Source organism: Ahaetulla prasina, chromosome 7, assembly GCF_028640845.1.
Source record: "Ahaetulla prasina isolate Xishuangbanna chromosome 7, ASM2864084v1, whole genome shotgun sequence".
Taxonomy (NCBI): Eukaryota; Metazoa; Chordata; class Lepidosauria; order Squamata; family Colubridae; genus Ahaetulla; species Ahaetulla prasina.
In genome coordinates this window covers 13,897,390-13,915,811 of record NC_080545.1, presented here as the reverse complement: position 1 = coordinate 13,915,811, position 18,422 = coordinate 13,897,390, and the positions used below count along the sequence as shown (strand labels likewise).

Here is an 18,422-nt window from a genome sequence, read left to right as displayed (position 1 = left end):
GTGCCTTTGGCATTTAGTCATGCTGGTTACATGACCACGGAGATGTCTTTGCCTTTGGCTCTTTGCCTTTGAAATGGAGATGAGCACTGCCCCCTAGAGTCGGGAACGACTAGCACATATGTGCGAGGGGAACCTTTACCTTTACTTAGGGAAGGTAAGTGAATACCACCCCTGCTTCTTATCCAAGAAAGTAACCTAAATTGACCGAAGCAGCAAATAAGATGAATTAGATTAGGAGTTTTCATATGTGTTCAGTATGCTTTTCTTACCACATGTAGTAACAAAACAGAAGACTAAAATGACATACTACTTCTTTAAAACCAACACAGGCACCACTAGAGATGAGTTATCAGAAAGTCCTGTTCTAGTGAATATTATTAGCAAGAGTAACTCTTTGGTGATGCTCTTCATTGAGCTTCAGTGATACAACTTTCTTGATTCCTTTACAGAAGAGGTGGGGAACTATGGCCCCTTTAGGACATGTGGACTTCAGCTCCCAGAATTCCTGAGCCACCCATGCATGGCTGGCTCAGGAATTCTGGGAGCTGAAGTCCACGCGTCCTAAAGGGGCCATAGTTCCCCACCCTGCTTCATAGGGAAAGCCAACTCAAATAGTAAAACAAAGACGTTCGCTCTGTTTAATATGTCCAGGTGGGAGAAATGCCCATGAGAAGGAAAGAGCCTTATTAAATCCCCTCAAACCCAACCGTTAAACATCAGAGATGGCAAATAAAGTGGGGAAATCAGGAAAGAAGACAGGAAAATTGGCCCCATCTGGTAGTTTGGCAAGAATAAGCTAGGCAGAAGGGATATTAACGTATACCTTGGTCTTCTGGTTATGTCATGGCTGGGATTAGACCTTTTTTTATGTTTGGCCTGCAGGGAGGGCCAATCTCGATGGGGAAGGCGCTGCATCATCTTGGGGAGGGTAAAGGGTGGATGACTTAAGCTTTGCTTGGGAGTTGAAACACCTATTTGGCACTTGAAAAGCCCTCGACAGAAGAAATACCAACTTGCTTAGAATTTCCCCAAAGCTTTGCATACCTTTTGGCGTCCGAACGGGCACCGGCAAATGTGTGTTGCTTCTCCCAGTCTTAATTGATGCTAATGATGTTTGTGTTGGCTTCGCCTTGGCGTAGAGCTCCAGAATCGCGGTGATGAAATTAAACAGGGCCTCGGGTCTCCCTCTGAAGCCCCACCCTTACCGAGCAGGGATGGGAATGTCTCAAGCGATGCGCATTACGGGAAATGGTGAATGTCTGTGCTGTTCATGGGCCTGAATGCTTGCTTGGCAGATTTTTTCCTCAGGGAAGGGAGAATCTAGGATCCAAATCACTCAAGAGATGTTCAAAACACAGCAATAAAGCGGAGTTTCTCATGGGTTCTTGGCCGTTGGGTTGTGGGTCTTCCTTCTTAAATTAGTGTACATTTTTCACCCTCAGCAACTTCAAAATGGTAGCCTTCAGCTCCCAGAATTCCCTAACCAGCATGCTGACTAGGGACTTCTGGGAATTCAAGTCAACCCATCTAAAAGTTGGGATATGTGCTAAAAATTGTACACATGGATGTAATGGTGACGTTCCTGGGTGAGCATTTAAAAAGAGGATGTGTAGACAAGGGGTAAAATGCTCTCGGTTTGGACTGGACTGGTAGCGATGGTGGCGGGTGGTTCGGAGAACCGGTAGCAAAAATCCCTCCTTCCCTTCCCATGCCCAGCTGAGCTGTGCGATCTCAGAGGTTGTTCTTTTTTACTTTTAAAAGCATTTTTTCTTCGGCCAAAAAAGTGCTTTTAAAAGTAAAAAAAAAAGCCTCTGATAATCATGCGGCTCAGCTGGGATCGTCAGAGCCTTTTAAAAGCATTTTTTCTACCACCTCTTCGGCTGAAGAGGTTGTAGAAAAAATGCTTTTAAAAGTAAAAAAAAAAAGTTGGCCACGCCTACCCAGTCACATAACACCCGCCCACACCAAGCCATGTCCACAGAACTGGTAGTAAAATTTTTTACATTTTACCACTGGTGTAGACTGAAATCTCTGTGAGGCATTGTTTTAAAGATGTCCTGGCCAAATCCTGCGACTGGCCAATAGAAGTGAATTACATCTTGAAGAGAAAATAAAGAAAATCATGTATTTGTTTGGGAAAGACTCCTATGGCTGCTCACGTTTTGAAGTGCAACCTTGGATAGTCCACAACAATCCATTGAGCAATGCAACCCACAAGCTCCAATCTCAACCTCTCCCATCACCATTCAATGAGAATCGTTGAGTTTCAGGAAATGGTAGATAGAAATGGCAAGTTTTATTTCAGTTTCATGTTCACATTTGAGCCATCAGAAGTAAGAGTCTGAGATGGCACATGACCCAGGTTTCCAGCCACCAGAAGGGGCATTTGTATATTGCACATGAATTTTTGGATGTGACCTTTGTCTCGTGGTGATGGTTTCCTCCTCAAGCCATTGCTGGAATTTCGTTGCCTCCAAAACATAGAGGGCCCCTATACAAATAGATGTGGCCAAAATTCTTACGGACAAGGAGTAGAGAGGGTTAAAGGTAAAGGTTCCCCTTGCACATATGTGCTATTCATTCCCGGCTCTAGGGGGTGCTGCTCATCTCCGTTTCAAAGCCGAAGAGCCAGCGCTGTCCGAAGACGCCTCCGTGGTCATATGGCCGGCATGACTCAACACCAAAGGCTCACAGAGCACCATTACCTTCCCACCAAAGGTGGTCCCTATTTTTCTACTTGCATTTTTTACGTGCTTTCGAACTGCTAGGTTGGCAGAAGCTGGGACAATTCGCAGGAGCTCACCCCATTACGCGGCAGCACTAGGGATTCGTCTTAGCCACTGAGCCACCACGTCCCTCTAGAGAGGATTACCCCTCCTCAAACAAACGGCAGTATCACAGATGATATACAAATATCACAAATGAATGGCTTGGGTTTGCCTTGCAAAAAACGCCTGTTTGCCTTTCAGACATCTGACTCATGCTAATGGAAACACTTGACCTCATCAAAATGGTGGACTTAGAATACAGCCAGCTCTGCCCCTTTATTCCCTTCAAGGACTATCAAGATCCTCTTCCTTTATCTTAAGAAATTTTGCAAGAGATGGAGATCATGAAAGAACTTTCACCGTCTATAACCGCGGAAAGCTCTGGAGTATTAACTGACTTCCAGTCGCTGGGAAACGCCTCAGACGGATCTGTCCATACAGGTATTTATTTATTTATTTATTTATTTATTTATTTTATTAGATTTCTAGACCGCCCTTCTCCCGAAGGACTCAGGGCGGTGTACAGCCAAGATAAAAATAAACAATGTACAATTAAAAGTAAATTAAAAAACTTATTATACAGTTTGGCCGAGAAATTAAAATATATAAAAATCTAAAAAACCCCAATTTAAAACTTAAATAGAATTTAAATTTAAAATCTAGACAAATTAAGAAAGCCCCGCGCGAACAAACAAATATGTTTTCAGTTCGTGCCGAAAGGTCCGAAGGTCAGGTATTTGGCGTAAACCAGGGGGAAGTTCATTCCAAAGAGTAGGAGCCCCCACAGAGAAGGATCTTCCCCTGGGGGCCGCCAGCCGACATTGCTTGGCGGACGGCACCCTGAGAAGTCCCTCTCTGTGTGAGCGTACGGGTCGGTGGGAGGCATGAAGTAACAGCAGGCGGTCCCGTAAGTACCCAGGCCCCAAGCCCCTGAAAGGTAAAAAACCTTTCAGTTGTTATCAGAGAATAAAAAGATAAAAGATGATGAAATTTAAATTCAGATTGTCTCTAAGCAGAGCATGCCCCCCCCACCTTTGATTTTATCTTGCATCGTGCAGATAAATTTGACTTAAATGCTTCATAGGCTTCTCTGAAAAGCAAGATAACCTAAGGAAGTTAACTGATGGGCATCATTTCATATTGACTGTATTTTGCATAGATGAGGATTGCTTTAAGTACCATATTTTTTGGACTATAAGACACACCAACACCTAAATTTAGAAGAGGAAAAGAACAAAAGAAAAGTTTTTGGCCTCCCTTTTTTTTTTTTTGGTCCTTTTCCAGTCTTTTTTCAGCCTGTTTCTGGGGCTTTTTTCAGGCTGTTTTTAAGGTTTTTTGTGGCCCGTTTTCAGGGCTTTTTTGGGTCCATTTTTGAGGCTTTTTTGGCCCATTTTGGGGGCGTTTGGGAGGCTGTTTTTAAGGCTTTTTGGCCCATTTTTTCTGAAAAAACGGGCTGAAAAAAGCCTCAAAAACGTGCCAAAAAAGCCTCAAAAACAGGTCCCAAAAAAAAGCCTCGAAAATGAGTAAAAAAAAAAGGCCTGGAAAAAAAAGCCCCAAAACGGCATGCGGAGGCCAAAAAATGGCTGGCAGGTGGGCGGGGCTTTGGCAATATTCAGTCTATAAAACACAGAGATATTTTCGGCCCCTTTTGGGAGAAAAAAAAGTGCATCTTATAGACCGAAAAATATGGTACTTTTATTTTCTAAATTGCATAGACAGAAACTAGATTGGGGTGAGGGGGGGGGGCTTGGATCCTTTTAGAAATGATTGTATGTGCTCTGAATTCAGACGGGAATGTTATGTGCTGTCACTTGTTACAATTAAGATTGTACGAAGCTTGGAAATGGCTGTGGAGTAATTTTTGTGATTGTAAGTAGCATTTCAAAGTTCAGATCCCCAGTCAGATTCCCGCCAAATGAGCTGTTCCCCATCCATGCTTTTCATTTTGTTTGGATTTCTTTTTGAGAGAAGAAGAAGAAGAAGAGAGGAGGGTTAGAAAAGAAAGGCCAGATACTGAAACAGAGCGCAATTCTTACAGAAATATGCATCTGATATAGAATGAGGGGTCCTTGGTGCTCTGTGAATTTGGTTGTTTTCTTGCAGACCTATTATTAACCCAACATCATCAGTGCTAGAAGAGAGTGGGGGTTTGCTCTTACGATGCACTGATGACGTTACCTAGTTGGGTAATGTAACATCTGCAAGAAGACAACCAAGCTCAGAGAGCACCAAGGACCCCTCATTTCAACCCCGAGCTACAAATATTCTCCTTTATTGATACAGACTAACGCTTATTGGGAAGAAACCTGCATTTTTATCCCAGAAGGGTACATTGCAGTGTCTTAAATTCATTCTCGTCATTTCAAGAACTCAAAAGAAATTAAATTCAAATTAAACAAAAGGACCTCCTTTATATAAACCTTGTTTTCCACAGTGGTGTGGTGATGGTATATAATGATCCAAAAGTGATACTGTGTTTCCCGAAAATAAGACCCTGTCTTATATTTTTTTTTGAACCCCGAACTAAGCTCTTGGCCTTATTTTCGGGGAGGTCTTATTATTTTGGGAGGAGGCTTATTTTAGCGCATGTGCTCAAAAGCCTGATTGGGCTTATTATCAGGGGATGTCTTATTTTCAGGGAAACAGGGTATTTTCTGTTAACCTAAGTCACTTTTGCCCTGCGTTATGTTGCCCTGCGTGCAGAACTCCAAATTGAACCTTGAACTAACTAGCTATTTACTCCAGAGTGTAAGACAACAACTAACGGATAGTTAGTTTGGAGTGAGATTACGTTGAGCTACATAATAGGAAGCACATGGTCTGGGAAGGCGGTGAATCTCCTTCAATTGAAGTTTAGAAGCAGAAGACTTACATTATACTTCAGGGATACCTCAATAGTAGATGCTCTGTTTTGGCAAGGCCTGGACCGGATGAATTCTTGCCCCCGGGAATATTCCTGCTTTGGCTCCCAATTTATGCTATTCAGACTTTTATTTGGGAGGGCTGGAAGGCTGGTTTTCAGGACTGAGAAAGTGATAAAAAGATACCCATTCTCTTCCAGTACTTTGGGTTTCCCTTGTGATGCTATTTGATGCTAAAACAAGAATGGGCAGTCCCATCTTTTTGCAGCTCCTGAAGCAACCTGAGGTGCTGCTGCAGAAAATTTGAGGAGAAAATATCCAAATTATGGAAGTGGGGACAATGTTTGGCTTAAAAAGAAAAGAAAAAAGTGGAAATACCGGAAGATAAGACCCATGAGTCCCCCCACCCCCACCCCAGCTCTTTCAAATGGTGAAACATAGATTATTTCCTGGATTGGCCCTACAATACATTTGCAAAAAACCTTCTGCAACTTGCTGGTGATTTAGGAGGCTCTGTTTCTTCCTGCAACCTGAGAATCTTTGCCCATCCCTCCACTAAAGGTTTCCAGAAAGAAAGTATATGGAGAAGCGAGAAAATTCAGTTCAGGCCTTCAGTTCTAGAGATTAGCAACCTAGTTGTCTCACACTTGGTTCTCCTTACGTTAGACATTGTTCTGATCTAGGCTTCCTGATGCAATAAAACCACACAATAAGTCCCAAAAAACCCCTCTTTTTATTTCAATGGATGTGAATTCTGCTCATTCAGAGCCTGTTCGTTCTCAATCTGTTCATTCACTGGAATGTTCAGTTCATTCACTGTTCAGTCATAAAGAGTCCGACAGAAGTTGGCCACAGTTCTTTAGGATAAGGCTGATAAACACTCACCTTTATCTCCCTTGACACGCTGCCAAAGACCTAATTGGCAATTAACTTGGCAAGGCCACACAGAACACGGAGCTGCAGTCTGGAAACAGGCCAGCACAAACAACAGTTGCTTCCTGCAAAGGCCCATGTGCCTTTGCTCCTCCTTTATGTCTTATGGGAGGGGCCAATCATCTCCAAGCCTTACTCCTGAGTTGTCCCTTTTGTTTTAACTGTTCTTGCCTTCTGGCAGCTCTGCACATGCGCACACTGGGAATAGGCTCCCCCTCTTCCTCTGCCTTGCTGATGTCCGACGCTGGAGGCTCCAGAGTCTGTACATAACTTCCAGATGGCCCTGGCTCCATCTCTGCCTCGGACACAGAGCCCTCGTCCGAACCTTCCCCAGACTCCAGGATTGGCCCATGTTCTTTCCCAGCCTCCTCACTGTTTGACTCTGCTGCCAGCTCCTCAGGCGGACCACAATAGACATGACTTTTGATCCGTTGCTTTCTGTATGCCTCCTCGGTAGACGTCACTCTTACAATCACCTGCCTGTGTTTGCACTAAGAGTTGAACCAATGGGACCATGGAACATGGGCCAGAATGAAATATTCCCTGTCCTTCGTACACCTTCTTGCCCACTTTTTTATTTATTATTATTATTATTTATTAGATTTCTATACCGCCCTTCTCCTGAAGGACTCAGGGCGGTTTACAGCCAAAAATAAAACAGTAACAATATACAATTAAGAACAAATTAAAAAACTTATTATACAATTGGCCGGAATTATAAAACATTTAAAAAACAAAAAACCCATTAAAATTCATCTAAAATTTAGAAATTTAAAAATTTAACAAAAAACTTAGGCCAGCCCCGCGCGAGTAAATAAATACGTTTTCAACTCGCGGCGAAAGGTCCGAAGATCAGGTATTTGGCGCAAACCAGGGGGAAGTTTGTTCCAGAGGGTAGGAGCCCCCACAGAGAAGGATCTTCCCCTGGGGGCCGCCAGCCGACATTGTTTGGCGGACGGCACCCTGAAAAGTCCCTCTCTGTGTGAGCGTACGGGTCGGTGGGAGACATGGGGTAACAGTAGGCAGTCCCGTAAGTACCCAGGCCCTAAGCCTTTTCTGTTCTTCCTACAAGTCCCCAATGTTCCCAGGCAACGAATGGGTTTTAAAAACCTTCCCTTCCTCCGGAGACTTTTTCTGAGATAATATGGGGGTGTCTGTAAGCTTTGGGGTTCCTCCATTTCTGATGGAGCATCTAGAGCCGAGGTGGGGAATATATGGTCCTTTTATGACTTGTGGACTTCAACTCCCAGAATCCCTTGCTGGCTCAGGAATTCTGGGAGTTTGAAGTCCACAAGTCATAAAAGGGCCACAGTTCTCCACCCCTGATTGGCTAGAATGACTCAGATAATAATCTTCCTTCCAGGAAAGTGGACGGGGATTACAAAAGCTGACGGTCCCTCTGTCTTCCCTTTGCAGATTCTTTCTCACCAGCATCAAGCCCTTCATCCGTGAATCTCGCCACTCTTCCAAACAGCAAAGATGAGCTCCCCAATGTGGCCTTAAACATTGAATGTAGAATCTGTGGAGATAAAGCATCAGGCTATCACTATGGAGTCCATGCTTGTGAAGGTTGTAAGGTACATCGACCAGCTATAGGGTTTAACTTGGTTGTTGTTTTGGTTTTTGGTTTCTTTTTTTACAATGGCACTAAACATTATAGGGAGCTTGGATAATAGCATAAGAGAGCAACTCAGGGGTGAAATGCTCCCGGTTCGGATCGGATCTCCTGGTTCGGACCAGATTTTTTTTTTATTTGAATTTATATCCCGCCCTTCTCCGAAGACTCAGGGCGGCTTACACTGTGTTAAGCAATAGTCTTCATCCATTTGTATATTATATACAAAGTCAACTTTATTGCCCCCAACAATCTGGGTCCTCATTTTACCTACCTTATAAAGGATGGAAGGCTGAGTCAACCTTGGGCCTGGTGGGACTTGAACTTGCAGTAATTGCAAGCAGCTGTGTTAATAACAGACAGACTTAGTCTGCTGAGCCACCAGAGGCCCATCCGGTAGCGATGGCGGCGGGTGGTTCGGAGAACCGGTAGCAAAAATCCCTGCCGCCCATGCCCAGCTGAGCCGCGCGATCATCAGAGTTTTGGTTTTTTTTTACTTTCAAAAGCATTTTTTCTTCGGCCGAAAAAATGCTTTTATAAGTAAAAAAAAAAAAGCCTCTGATGATTGTTAGAGCCTTCTAAGAGCATTTTTTTACAACCACTTCGGCTGAAGAGGTTGTAGAAAAAATGCTTTTAAAAGGCTCCTCTGACGATCCCAGCTGAGTTGCCTGATCGTCAGAGGCTTTTTTTCTTTTAAAGGCAAAAAAAAATGCTTTTAAAAGAAAAGAAAAGCCTCTGAAGATCAGGCAACTCAGATGGGATTGTTAGAGCCTTTTAAGAGCATTTTTTTACAACCACTTCGGCTGAAGAGGTTGTAGAAAAAATGCTTTTAAAAGTAAAAAAAAAAAAGTTGGCCACACCCACCCAGTCACATTATCCCCCCACCCCATCAAGCCATGCCCACAGAACCAGTAGTAACAAATTTTACATTTCACCACTGGAGCAGTTGTTAGCTCTATGGAGAAAGAATACAAACGAGATTTCCCCCTCACTGTGTAGAGCATACTTTGTGGAGAATAGAAGTTGTTTTGTGTACACGCAGCTATCAAAAAGGTTTAAGGGACCTCAGGCCATTTTCCTTTCCAGGTAGAACAATCCCTATTTCTTAACCATGTCCAACAGTATCTGCATTTTCCAGGAATGTAGCAGGCATGTTGGAAAGGAGGGGTTTAACTGTTTACAAATAGGTGCCCCCATGTGACTGGATTTGTGACCTTTGAAACTACGTCTGGAAAAGCTGGAGGCAGATTAAGGTCCTGAAAAATGTTGATTTTTGGATCTATCGATAATGTAGAAAAACGTTCATTAGATTAAGAACGGGGCCTCTTGAAAAGCCAGAGTTTTTACCAAGTAAAAAAAGATGCCTTTGACATATTCTGCTCATTCAGTTCTGAAGGAGTTCACTGCATAGGCAAGTCCTCAATTTACGACCACAATCAGGACCAGAATGTCCATTGCTAAGCAAGGAGGTTGTTCAATGAGTCGTGTCTGATTTTACAATCTTTTCTGCCAGGGTGAATCACATGGTCATTAAGCAAATCGTACTCCCCCCCATTTGTTTGTAATACCTGGCTGGGACGGTTGCAAATGGCAATCATATGGCCCTATAATGCCTAAATCCATGCTCGGTTGCCAAGCAACCACATTTTGATCACATGACCATGTGGATGCTACGACGGTTGTAAATTTGATGGCCAATCGTAAGTCACTCTTTTCAATGGTGTTGTAACTTTGAATGGTCACTAAATGAATAGTTGTACATTGAAGACTACCTTGAGGTGGAATACTCCCCCAAAAATTATTATTGTTCTTGTATGATTTTAGCATTTTCCACGACAATGGGATATTACTTTAATGTAAACTGGTCATCACAATATGAAAAAAAAAAGATATTGAGACTCTAGAGAAGAACAACCATGTCTATTAGGGGGCTGAAGGATAAAACATACGAAGAACCGTTGCAGGAATTGGGTATGTCTGGTTTAATGAAAAGAAGGACTAGGGGTGATAGGATAGCAGTATTCCGATATCTCAGGGGCTGCCACAAAGAAGAGGGAGTTGAGCTATTCTCGAAAGCACCTGACCGTAGGACAAGAAGCAATGGGTGGAAACTAATCAAGGAGAGAAGCAATTTAGAACTAAGGAGAAATTTCCCGACCAAACAGTCGACCTATGGGAAGGGCTTGCTTTCAGAAGTTGTGGGTGCTCCATCACTGGAGATTTTTAAGAAGATATTGGACAACCATTTGTCTGAAATATAACAGAATGACAGTTGGAAGGGACCTTGGAGGTCTAGAGTTTCCTGCCTGAGCAGGGGGTTGGACTAGAACAAGGGTCTCCAGCCTTGTCAACTTTTAAGACTTGTGGACTTCAACTCCCAGAATCCCTCAGCCACCAAAGCTGGCTGAGGAATTCAGGGAGTTGAAGTCCACAAGTCTTAAAGTTGACAACGTTGGAGACCCCTGGACTAGAAGACCTCCAAGGCCCCTTCCAGCTGTCATTCTGTTACATTCCGCTTTACTTTTAGTTGTCTTTTATTCTGTCTGTCTATCAAAAGCAAAACTTTCGGCTTAGCTGTATCTACTTCCCGGTTGTTGTGTCTTGTCCGCTCTCACAGCAGCCAGGGCCTTCTTATCTGCTCCGGAACACGGAGGAATGTATGCCTCCCGGCCCCAGTCCTGGCTCCATGCCCAGACAAGCTGAAGAGGAGGGGGCACCTCCCGGTCCCAGCCCTGGCTCCATGCCCAAGCAGGCTGCAGAGGAGGGAGCATCCCCCGGCCCCAGCCCTGGCTCCATGCCCAGGCAAACGGAGCAGCTAGACCCCTCCCCCTCCTCCACAGCATGTGAGCCTGAGGAAAGTTTATTTCCAACAGCTGCTGATTGGAGTGACCCTCGCATCAGAAGACTGGATAGGCGGAGGCAACAGAAGGAAGGGAGGGGCAGGCCTTAATGAGTGCTGAGTCATGGAGCCACACCCCATGGCCTATATAAAGGATCTGCCTTCTGGCAGTCTCTGAGTCAGGCAAAGTTGAACTTATCTTGCTAAAGTCACTTACTGGTCTCCTGCCTGCTCTGAGGACTTTGCTAGGACTTTGGGCAGAGCTGCAGAGGCAAGCCTGATTCGGATTTCCCTGACCTGGCCGTCAGCGGAGGAGTGGGACACGACACCGGTAGTGCTGTGGTCTTACTAGAGGTTGTGCTTAAAACTGCCGATTGATTCTCCCTTGGGAAGATGGATTGGTTCCCGTTCCCGAGTATTCACATTTTGTTTCCTGCCCTTAGGGCTTTTTCAGGCGAACCATCAGGCTAAAACTTATTTACGACCGATGTGATCGCAACTGCAAAATCCAGAAAAAGAACCGTAACAAGTGCCAATACTGTCGTTTTCAGAAGTGCCTTTCTGTTGGGATGTCCCATAATGGTAGGTAAGGGTATCCGTCAGTTCTGTATGGGCCAGCTGGGATTCTCTCCATAGGGGCAAGGTGGAAGGGGCCAGATCCATCCATCCATGCTGCCATAGACTCCTTTGCCATTTGTTCCTGGTAAAGGGAACTCCGACACATGTAACGATGCCCTTGCACAAACATTTTCGCAACCTTTGGTTAATAGGTAACTGTGCACAAATGTTATACATTAACATATATGTAATGGCATTTTGTTTAGTACTCTTTCCTTCCATTTATGTTCTTTGAACATAGCAACATACTATACTGAAAGTCCAAAGGTCAGGTAGATGCTTTTTCTTCTTTTTAATTGAGCAATTGCAAAGCTTGATATGGAATTAAATCTTTGCTGTGTCATGACCTAACAACAGCAACTAAATCCCAGCTGGCCTTGAGCCACCTTTTTAGTGTAGGGAGGGAAAGATCTGATGACACCTACCAGATGGGTTAATCATTCTGTTTTCGCTTCCTCGAGATACTTCTGTGTACAAATCGGTGCAGCCTAGGTCTTATTTTTGGTCTCTCGGTTGCCGTGGTCTGTAAAAATTGGATATATATCCTTAGGTTTATTTTAAGTTATATTTAATTTATTCTCCAAAGCACCTGAGGGTAGAACAAGAAGCAATGGGTGGAAACTAATCAAGGAGAGAAGCAACTTAGAACTAAGGAGAAATTTCCTGACAGTTAGAACAATTAATCAGTGGAACAATTTGCCTCCAGAAGTTGTGAATGCTCCAACACTGGAAGTTTTTAAGAAAATGTTGGATAGCCATCTGAAATGGTGTAGGGTTTCCTGCCTGGGCAGGGGGTTGGACTAGAAGACCTCCAAGGTCCCTTCCAACTCTATTATTATTATTATAAGTTTCTCAGGCTGCCCAAGGAGATGCTGATACAGTTCTGCAAAGGAATTGTTGAGTCTATTGTTCGTTAGCTCTATAACCGTCTGGTTTGGCATAGCAACTGAACAAGACAGACACGAACTTCTACGGAGACTTAGGACTGCAGAAAAAATAATTGCAACCAGCTTGACTTCCACTGAGAACCTGTATACTGCACGAGTCAAAAAGAGGGCTGGGAAAGTATCTACAGACCCCTCAAATCCTGGACATAAACTTCTTCCCTCAAGATGATGCTATAGGGCATTGCACACCAAAACAACCAGACACAAAGACAGTCTCTCTCTCTCTCTCACACACACACACACACACCATGCTATCATTCTTCTAAACAACTAATTCCCACAATAGTGTCTATGGCTAGGATGTCAAACCACCTAATAGGGCTGTATTACCTATTACCCTTCTCATCTTTTCATCTTTCCTGCCACCTATTTCCTTAGCTTCTTATGACTATAACTTTGTTATTTGTGTTTCATGATTTATGTTCCTTTTTCAGTCTATGTGCCAACCATCTTCCTGGTTTATTTGCGTTTTCAAAGAAGTTTTGTTTAGAGCCTTTAATTTTTTCTGCTAGTTCTTTATAATCCATTTGATTTTTTATATTCTTTTTTGTGAGTCTTTTTGTAATTCCATCTCTAACCTCCTATACTACTCTTCTAATTCCTTTTGAGCTTGTTTCCTTTTTTTGTTTCTCTTTCCCACATGTTACAGTTGATGTATGTCTGATGTATCTCATACATTCTGTAATGAAATTTCTTCTTTTCTGTTCTCTTTGAAGAAAAAGTCTAGTTCTCTTTCCATAAATTGTATAAATTCCTTTTTTTTCAGTATTGCTTGATTCATTGTCCATCTTAACTTCTTTTTTTCCCCTTCCAATGATTTATGTTTTGCCTTTATTTAGTATCCTATTATGATTTATGTTGTTTGCTTATTTAGTATCCTACAGTATTAGTATCCTGTGCCTATCACTGAGTGTTGCATCTTATGATTTACGATGATTGCATTTTGTGATTATGATCAAGATTTATCACATGTTGCTTGTACGTACACTGAGAGCCTGTGCACCAGAGACAAATTCCTTGTGCGTGTCCAATCTCACTTGGCTAATAAAGAACTCTATTCTGTTCTCTTCTATTTCCTCTGCCATCTCACACTGCAGATCCAACAGAGGCTACGGTGTAAATCTCTCAAGGCTTGCAGGATTAGTTTAACATTTGCTCATGGTTTGCGGAACAGTAAGCTACCTTAATCCTAAATCATAAGCAGCCGCATCTTTTGTCTTAAGAGTTTCTTTGTACCGGAGGTGTCAGACAAGAATAACAAATCCTTCCTAAGGAATTCCTGGCACAATGTAATACCGGTGCATCTGTTCCATTGATAAAGGTTTCAGGCTGAAAGCATTATAGATCAGCTTTCAAGCATCAGTAACCATACTTTAGTTTTGATGCAGGATTTTGGAACTTTAATGTTATGCCAGCCTTCCCCCCCCCCACCTCCATAAATACCAAAGAAATATATTTAGTTATTTCTTCACAGATCTTCCCCTGTCATACCTAGAGAAAGAGAGAGAGGGAGGGAGAAGCAGGTAACAAGTTTAGAAATGGGAGACATGGCATTTAAGATGTCTAAATATAAAACCGCTGTGAAAGAGAATCTCTTTTCCAATCTCTGATTACCGAATACTTTCCCACATGATAAAGAATCTCGGACCACTTTGGTGAAATTCTCAAGCTTCGTTTCACCAAAACTTTGGAGCCATAGAGCTGCGAAAAAACGTGAGATCCCTCCTTCTGTGTCGTTGCAGCTTGGATCGCAGAACTGCATCCAGCAGGCCCAAGAACGTGCAACGACAGGCCTTGAAAATGTGTGTAGTGCTGGTGGTACCTAGTGCCTATGCCACTTTGGTTTGCCTGTTCCAACAGAATTGGCTTCTCCATTCACCGAGAGCTACTTCCTGTAGGATTAGAGCAGTGGTAGTCAACCTGGTCCCTACCGCCCACTAGTGGGCGTTCCAGCTTTCATGGTGGGTGGTAGGGGTTTTGTCCGATACTGAAGCACTTTCCTTTTTTTTTAATTTAATTGACTTTTGGAAAAAAAAAATCATAGCATTATTTAAAAACATTTTTATTAGGTTTTCATAAAATTCCCAGTGACAATTTACATTTCTGAAAATATATTATTTGTATCACCCGCATATAAGTTTAGTTCACGTTACATAAGTGAAGCTAAATGGCGCTATAGTGCGACTGCAAACAAAAGAGCCTCATCCCAGAATAGCTCGCGCATCTCCCCCACCACCACCCAGCTGTAACAGACAAGCAGAGCTGGAAGACAGAGGGGCCCCCCCATCCCCAATCCACAATGCACGAGAGGCATGCGCAGACGACGATTACACGGCCATTATTGTGGAACCGGTGGGCGGTTAGAAAATTTTACTACTAACAGAGATACAAAAGTGGGCGGTAGGTATAAAAAGGTTTATACCTGGATTAATTACCCTGATTACCCTGGATTAGAGGAAGATATCAGCAGACGTGCTAAGTCTATTCTCATTTTGTAGCACGGAAAAGGGGTCGGAATCCTTGAGAGCCAGAAAGATAAAAGTCAGGTCCTCATTTTAGGAGCCTCTCAAAGAAGTCTTGGTGTTCTGTCCCCCGCGCCTCAGTCCGAGCGATGACTTAATTAGCCGGCACTATCAGCTCTGGCAGCAAACTAGCGAGCATCTGCCAAGTGTCTCTGTTATCTCCCTTGATGCCGATGAGTCAACAAACAGTACTTCAGCTCTAGTCAAGCAGTTGATTTGCCTGCTATGAAGAGGCATAGCAGCCCTTGCTGCTTTTATATCCTGTGGGGTGTGGCTCCATGACTCAGCACTTCCTAGGCCTGCCCCACCCCTGCTTCTGTTGTTCCCGCCTCTCCTGCCTATGAAACCTAGGGTCCAGCCAGGCCTGATTGCCATCAGCTGGGTCCAGAGGCGTGGCCTGGGGGGGGAAAGAGTCAGGGGATGGAGGCCTCGTTATCTCCTCCACCTGGCCTGCCTCTGGCTCCTGGAGCTGAGCCAGGGAAGCCGGTGCTCCAGAGGTAAGTCCTGATGGCCCTTCCCCCTCACTTTCCAAATCACTTTCTGGCAGGGGGCCCGGCTCGGGGGGCGCAGACACAACACTTGGGTTCAGGTGAAGAAGGATATCTGAGTATAGATACTTATTAAGTCAAGAAGACAATACTGCAAGGGATTATTACATTGAGTTTAATCACTTGCATGCCCTGTGTTGACTCACTCTTCTTATATCTGTCGGGATTTTTCAAGCTAGCAGCTTAAGATATATGGACTTCAACTTCCAAAATTCCAGTGCTGGCTGGGTTATTCTGGGAGTTGAAGTCCAAACACCTTCAGATGGCTACGGTTGGAAAACACCGTGTTAGACTCTCTGAAATTTTCTTTGTTTTTTTATATCTAATTTTATTAAAGATTTTTTAAAAAGGAAGATAAAAACACATGCAAATTAATACGAAGTAAGAAGAAGAGGAAATGTCTTCTTTCTTGATTAGCTCTTTTTTTGCCTTTCTACATTTTATATTAAATACCATCGTCATAGATTTCTTTGCAACACCAGCTTTCAGCCATATTTTTCTCCCTATCTTCACAGAACCTTTGACATCTCTATATATGTTCCTCTTTCCTTCTCCTCACCTTCATCTTTCAGTATACGTACCGTGTTTCCCTGAAAATAAGACATCCCCTGATAATTAGCCCAATCGGGCTTTTGAGCTCATGCGCTAAAATAACCCCCTGAAAATAAGCCCTCCCCGAAAATATTTAAATATTTAAATGGTCCCCGCCATTTCCTCTGGTTAGGATTAGGGAGACAGAAATCAGGTAAGACAGCAAGAGGAGCCCTGTCTTGCTCCATGCGGCCCAAAATAATAAGACCTCCCTGAAAATAAGGCCAAGCGCTTATTTCGGAGGTTCCAAAAAATACAAGACAGGGTCTTAGTTTCAGGAAAACACGGCAACACATTCTCTTTTTTGTGTCCTCTTGAGTTTTGTTCTGTTTTTGTCTTCCTTGAGTTCGACCACAATGAGATAGAACCAGGGGTGAAATGCTCCTGGTTCGGACCAGATCACCCGATCCAGTAGCAATGGCGGCGGATGGTTCGGAGAACCGGTAGCAAAAATCCCTGTCCCCACCCCATGCCCAGCTGAGCCGCGCAATCATCAGAGGTGGGGTTTTTTTTTACTTTTAAAAGCATTTTTTCTGCCGAAAAAATGCTTTTAAAAGTAAAAAAAAAGCCTCTGATGATCATGCGGCTCAGCTGGGATTGTTAGAACCCTTTAAAAGCATTTTTTTCTACAACCTCCAGCCAAAGGAGTTGTAGAAAAAATGCTTTTAAAAGGCTCCTCTGGCATCCCAGCTGAGTTGCCTGATCATCAAAGGCTTTTTTTTTTTAATTGAAAAGGTTTTACAACAACAATTAAATTTTTCCCCTCTCCTCCCCCCTCCCCCTCCTTCCGCCCTCCCTCCAAAACCCCCCGACTTCCCGGAGCAAACACAAGGTATAGTTCAATAAACAGTCATACATTAATTTTTTAAAATCTAACACAATTATAATCCTTCTCTCTCACATAACCTGACTTCTTCCATTAAAATCAAAAACAATGTCCTTCATTCAAAGGCAATCTGAAATTTCTTAATCTGATATCTATTTTGAATATAATCAATCCAATTCTTCCATTCATTTAGATATTTTTCTTGAGTACTGTCTTTCAAGAAGAATGAGATTTTAGCCATCTCAGCCAAATTGGAAACTTTCAATATCCATTCTTCAATTGTGGGTAATTCTTTTTTCTTCCAATATTGTCCAATCAACAGTCTTGCTGCTGTTATTAAGTTCAAAATCAATTTAGTCTCAATCACTGTACAATCTGTTGTTATTCCCAAAAGGAAAAATTGCAGTAGGAACTTTATCTTCTTCTTCAGAACATTCTGCATAATCCACCAAATTCTTATCCAGAAAGACTTAATTTTCTTACAAGTCCACCATACATGAAAATATGTAGCATCATCACAATTACATCTCCAACATTTCGCTTGCATATCTGGATACGTACATGATAATTTCTTATAGATTTTATAGATGGCATAATCTAAATGCCATCTATAAAACATCTTATAAAAGTTGTCCCTTAAATTCTGCGCTTGCGTAAATTTAACATTTCTAAGCCAAATTTTTTCCCATGTTTCCAACATTATTGGTTCCTGAATATTCTGTGCCCATTTTATCATACAATCCTTTATTAAATCTCTTTCAGAATCTATTTCTATCAACACATTATACAATCTCTTTATATGCCCCTGGGTTTGATTTCTAATTTGTTTAACCAAATTTTCTTCATTTTGAATAACACCAATTTTCTGATCTTCTTTCCATCTAGCCTTTAACTGTCCATATTGAAACCAAGTATAATTCCTCCCTTCTTCTTTTAATGTCTCCAAAGATTTTAGTTGTAAATTTCCCCTCTCATTATGTAAAAGATCTTTATAAGTAATCATTTCTTGTTCCTGTTCTATATTTATATTCTCTACTGCATGCCGAGGACTTGCCCATATAGGAATTTTATAATTTAACTTATAATAATATTTTTTCCAGACACGCAGAAGAGAAATTCTCAACACATGATTCTTAAAAGCTTTGTCTACTTTCTTATCATACAATAAATATGCATGCCAACCATATAATAAATCATAACCTCCTATATTCAAAATCCTTTCCTCCGTCAAATTAAACCAATCACTTATTACCGAAAGAACAACTGCTTCATAATACAGTTTTAAATTAGGCATTTTTAATCATTTTTAAATTAGGCTTTTAAAAGCATTTTTTTACAACCTCTTCGGCTGAGG

At 42.5% G+C, this 18,422-nt stretch overlaps 1 protein-coding gene across 3 annotated transcripts in view; it reads left to right on the top strand.

Moving 5' to 3' along the window:
- Positions 1-18,422, top strand: part of PPARA (peroxisome proliferator activated receptor alpha) — a 54,140-nt gene that overhangs the window by 20,453 nt on the left and 15,265 nt on the right. For all 3 annotated transcript variants that reach the window (XM_058190664.1, XM_058190667.1, XM_058190665.1), the window contains exons 3-5: positions 2,970-3,209; positions 7,979-8,139; positions 11,460-11,598. In XM_058190664.1, coding sequence (XP_058046647.1) covers positions 3,104-3,209; positions 7,979-8,139; positions 11,460-11,598 — 406 coding nt within the window. In that variant the 5' untranslated portion in view covers positions 2,970-3,103. The remainder of the gene's footprint in view (positions 1-2,969; positions 3,210-7,978; positions 8,140-11,459; positions 11,599-18,422) is intronic.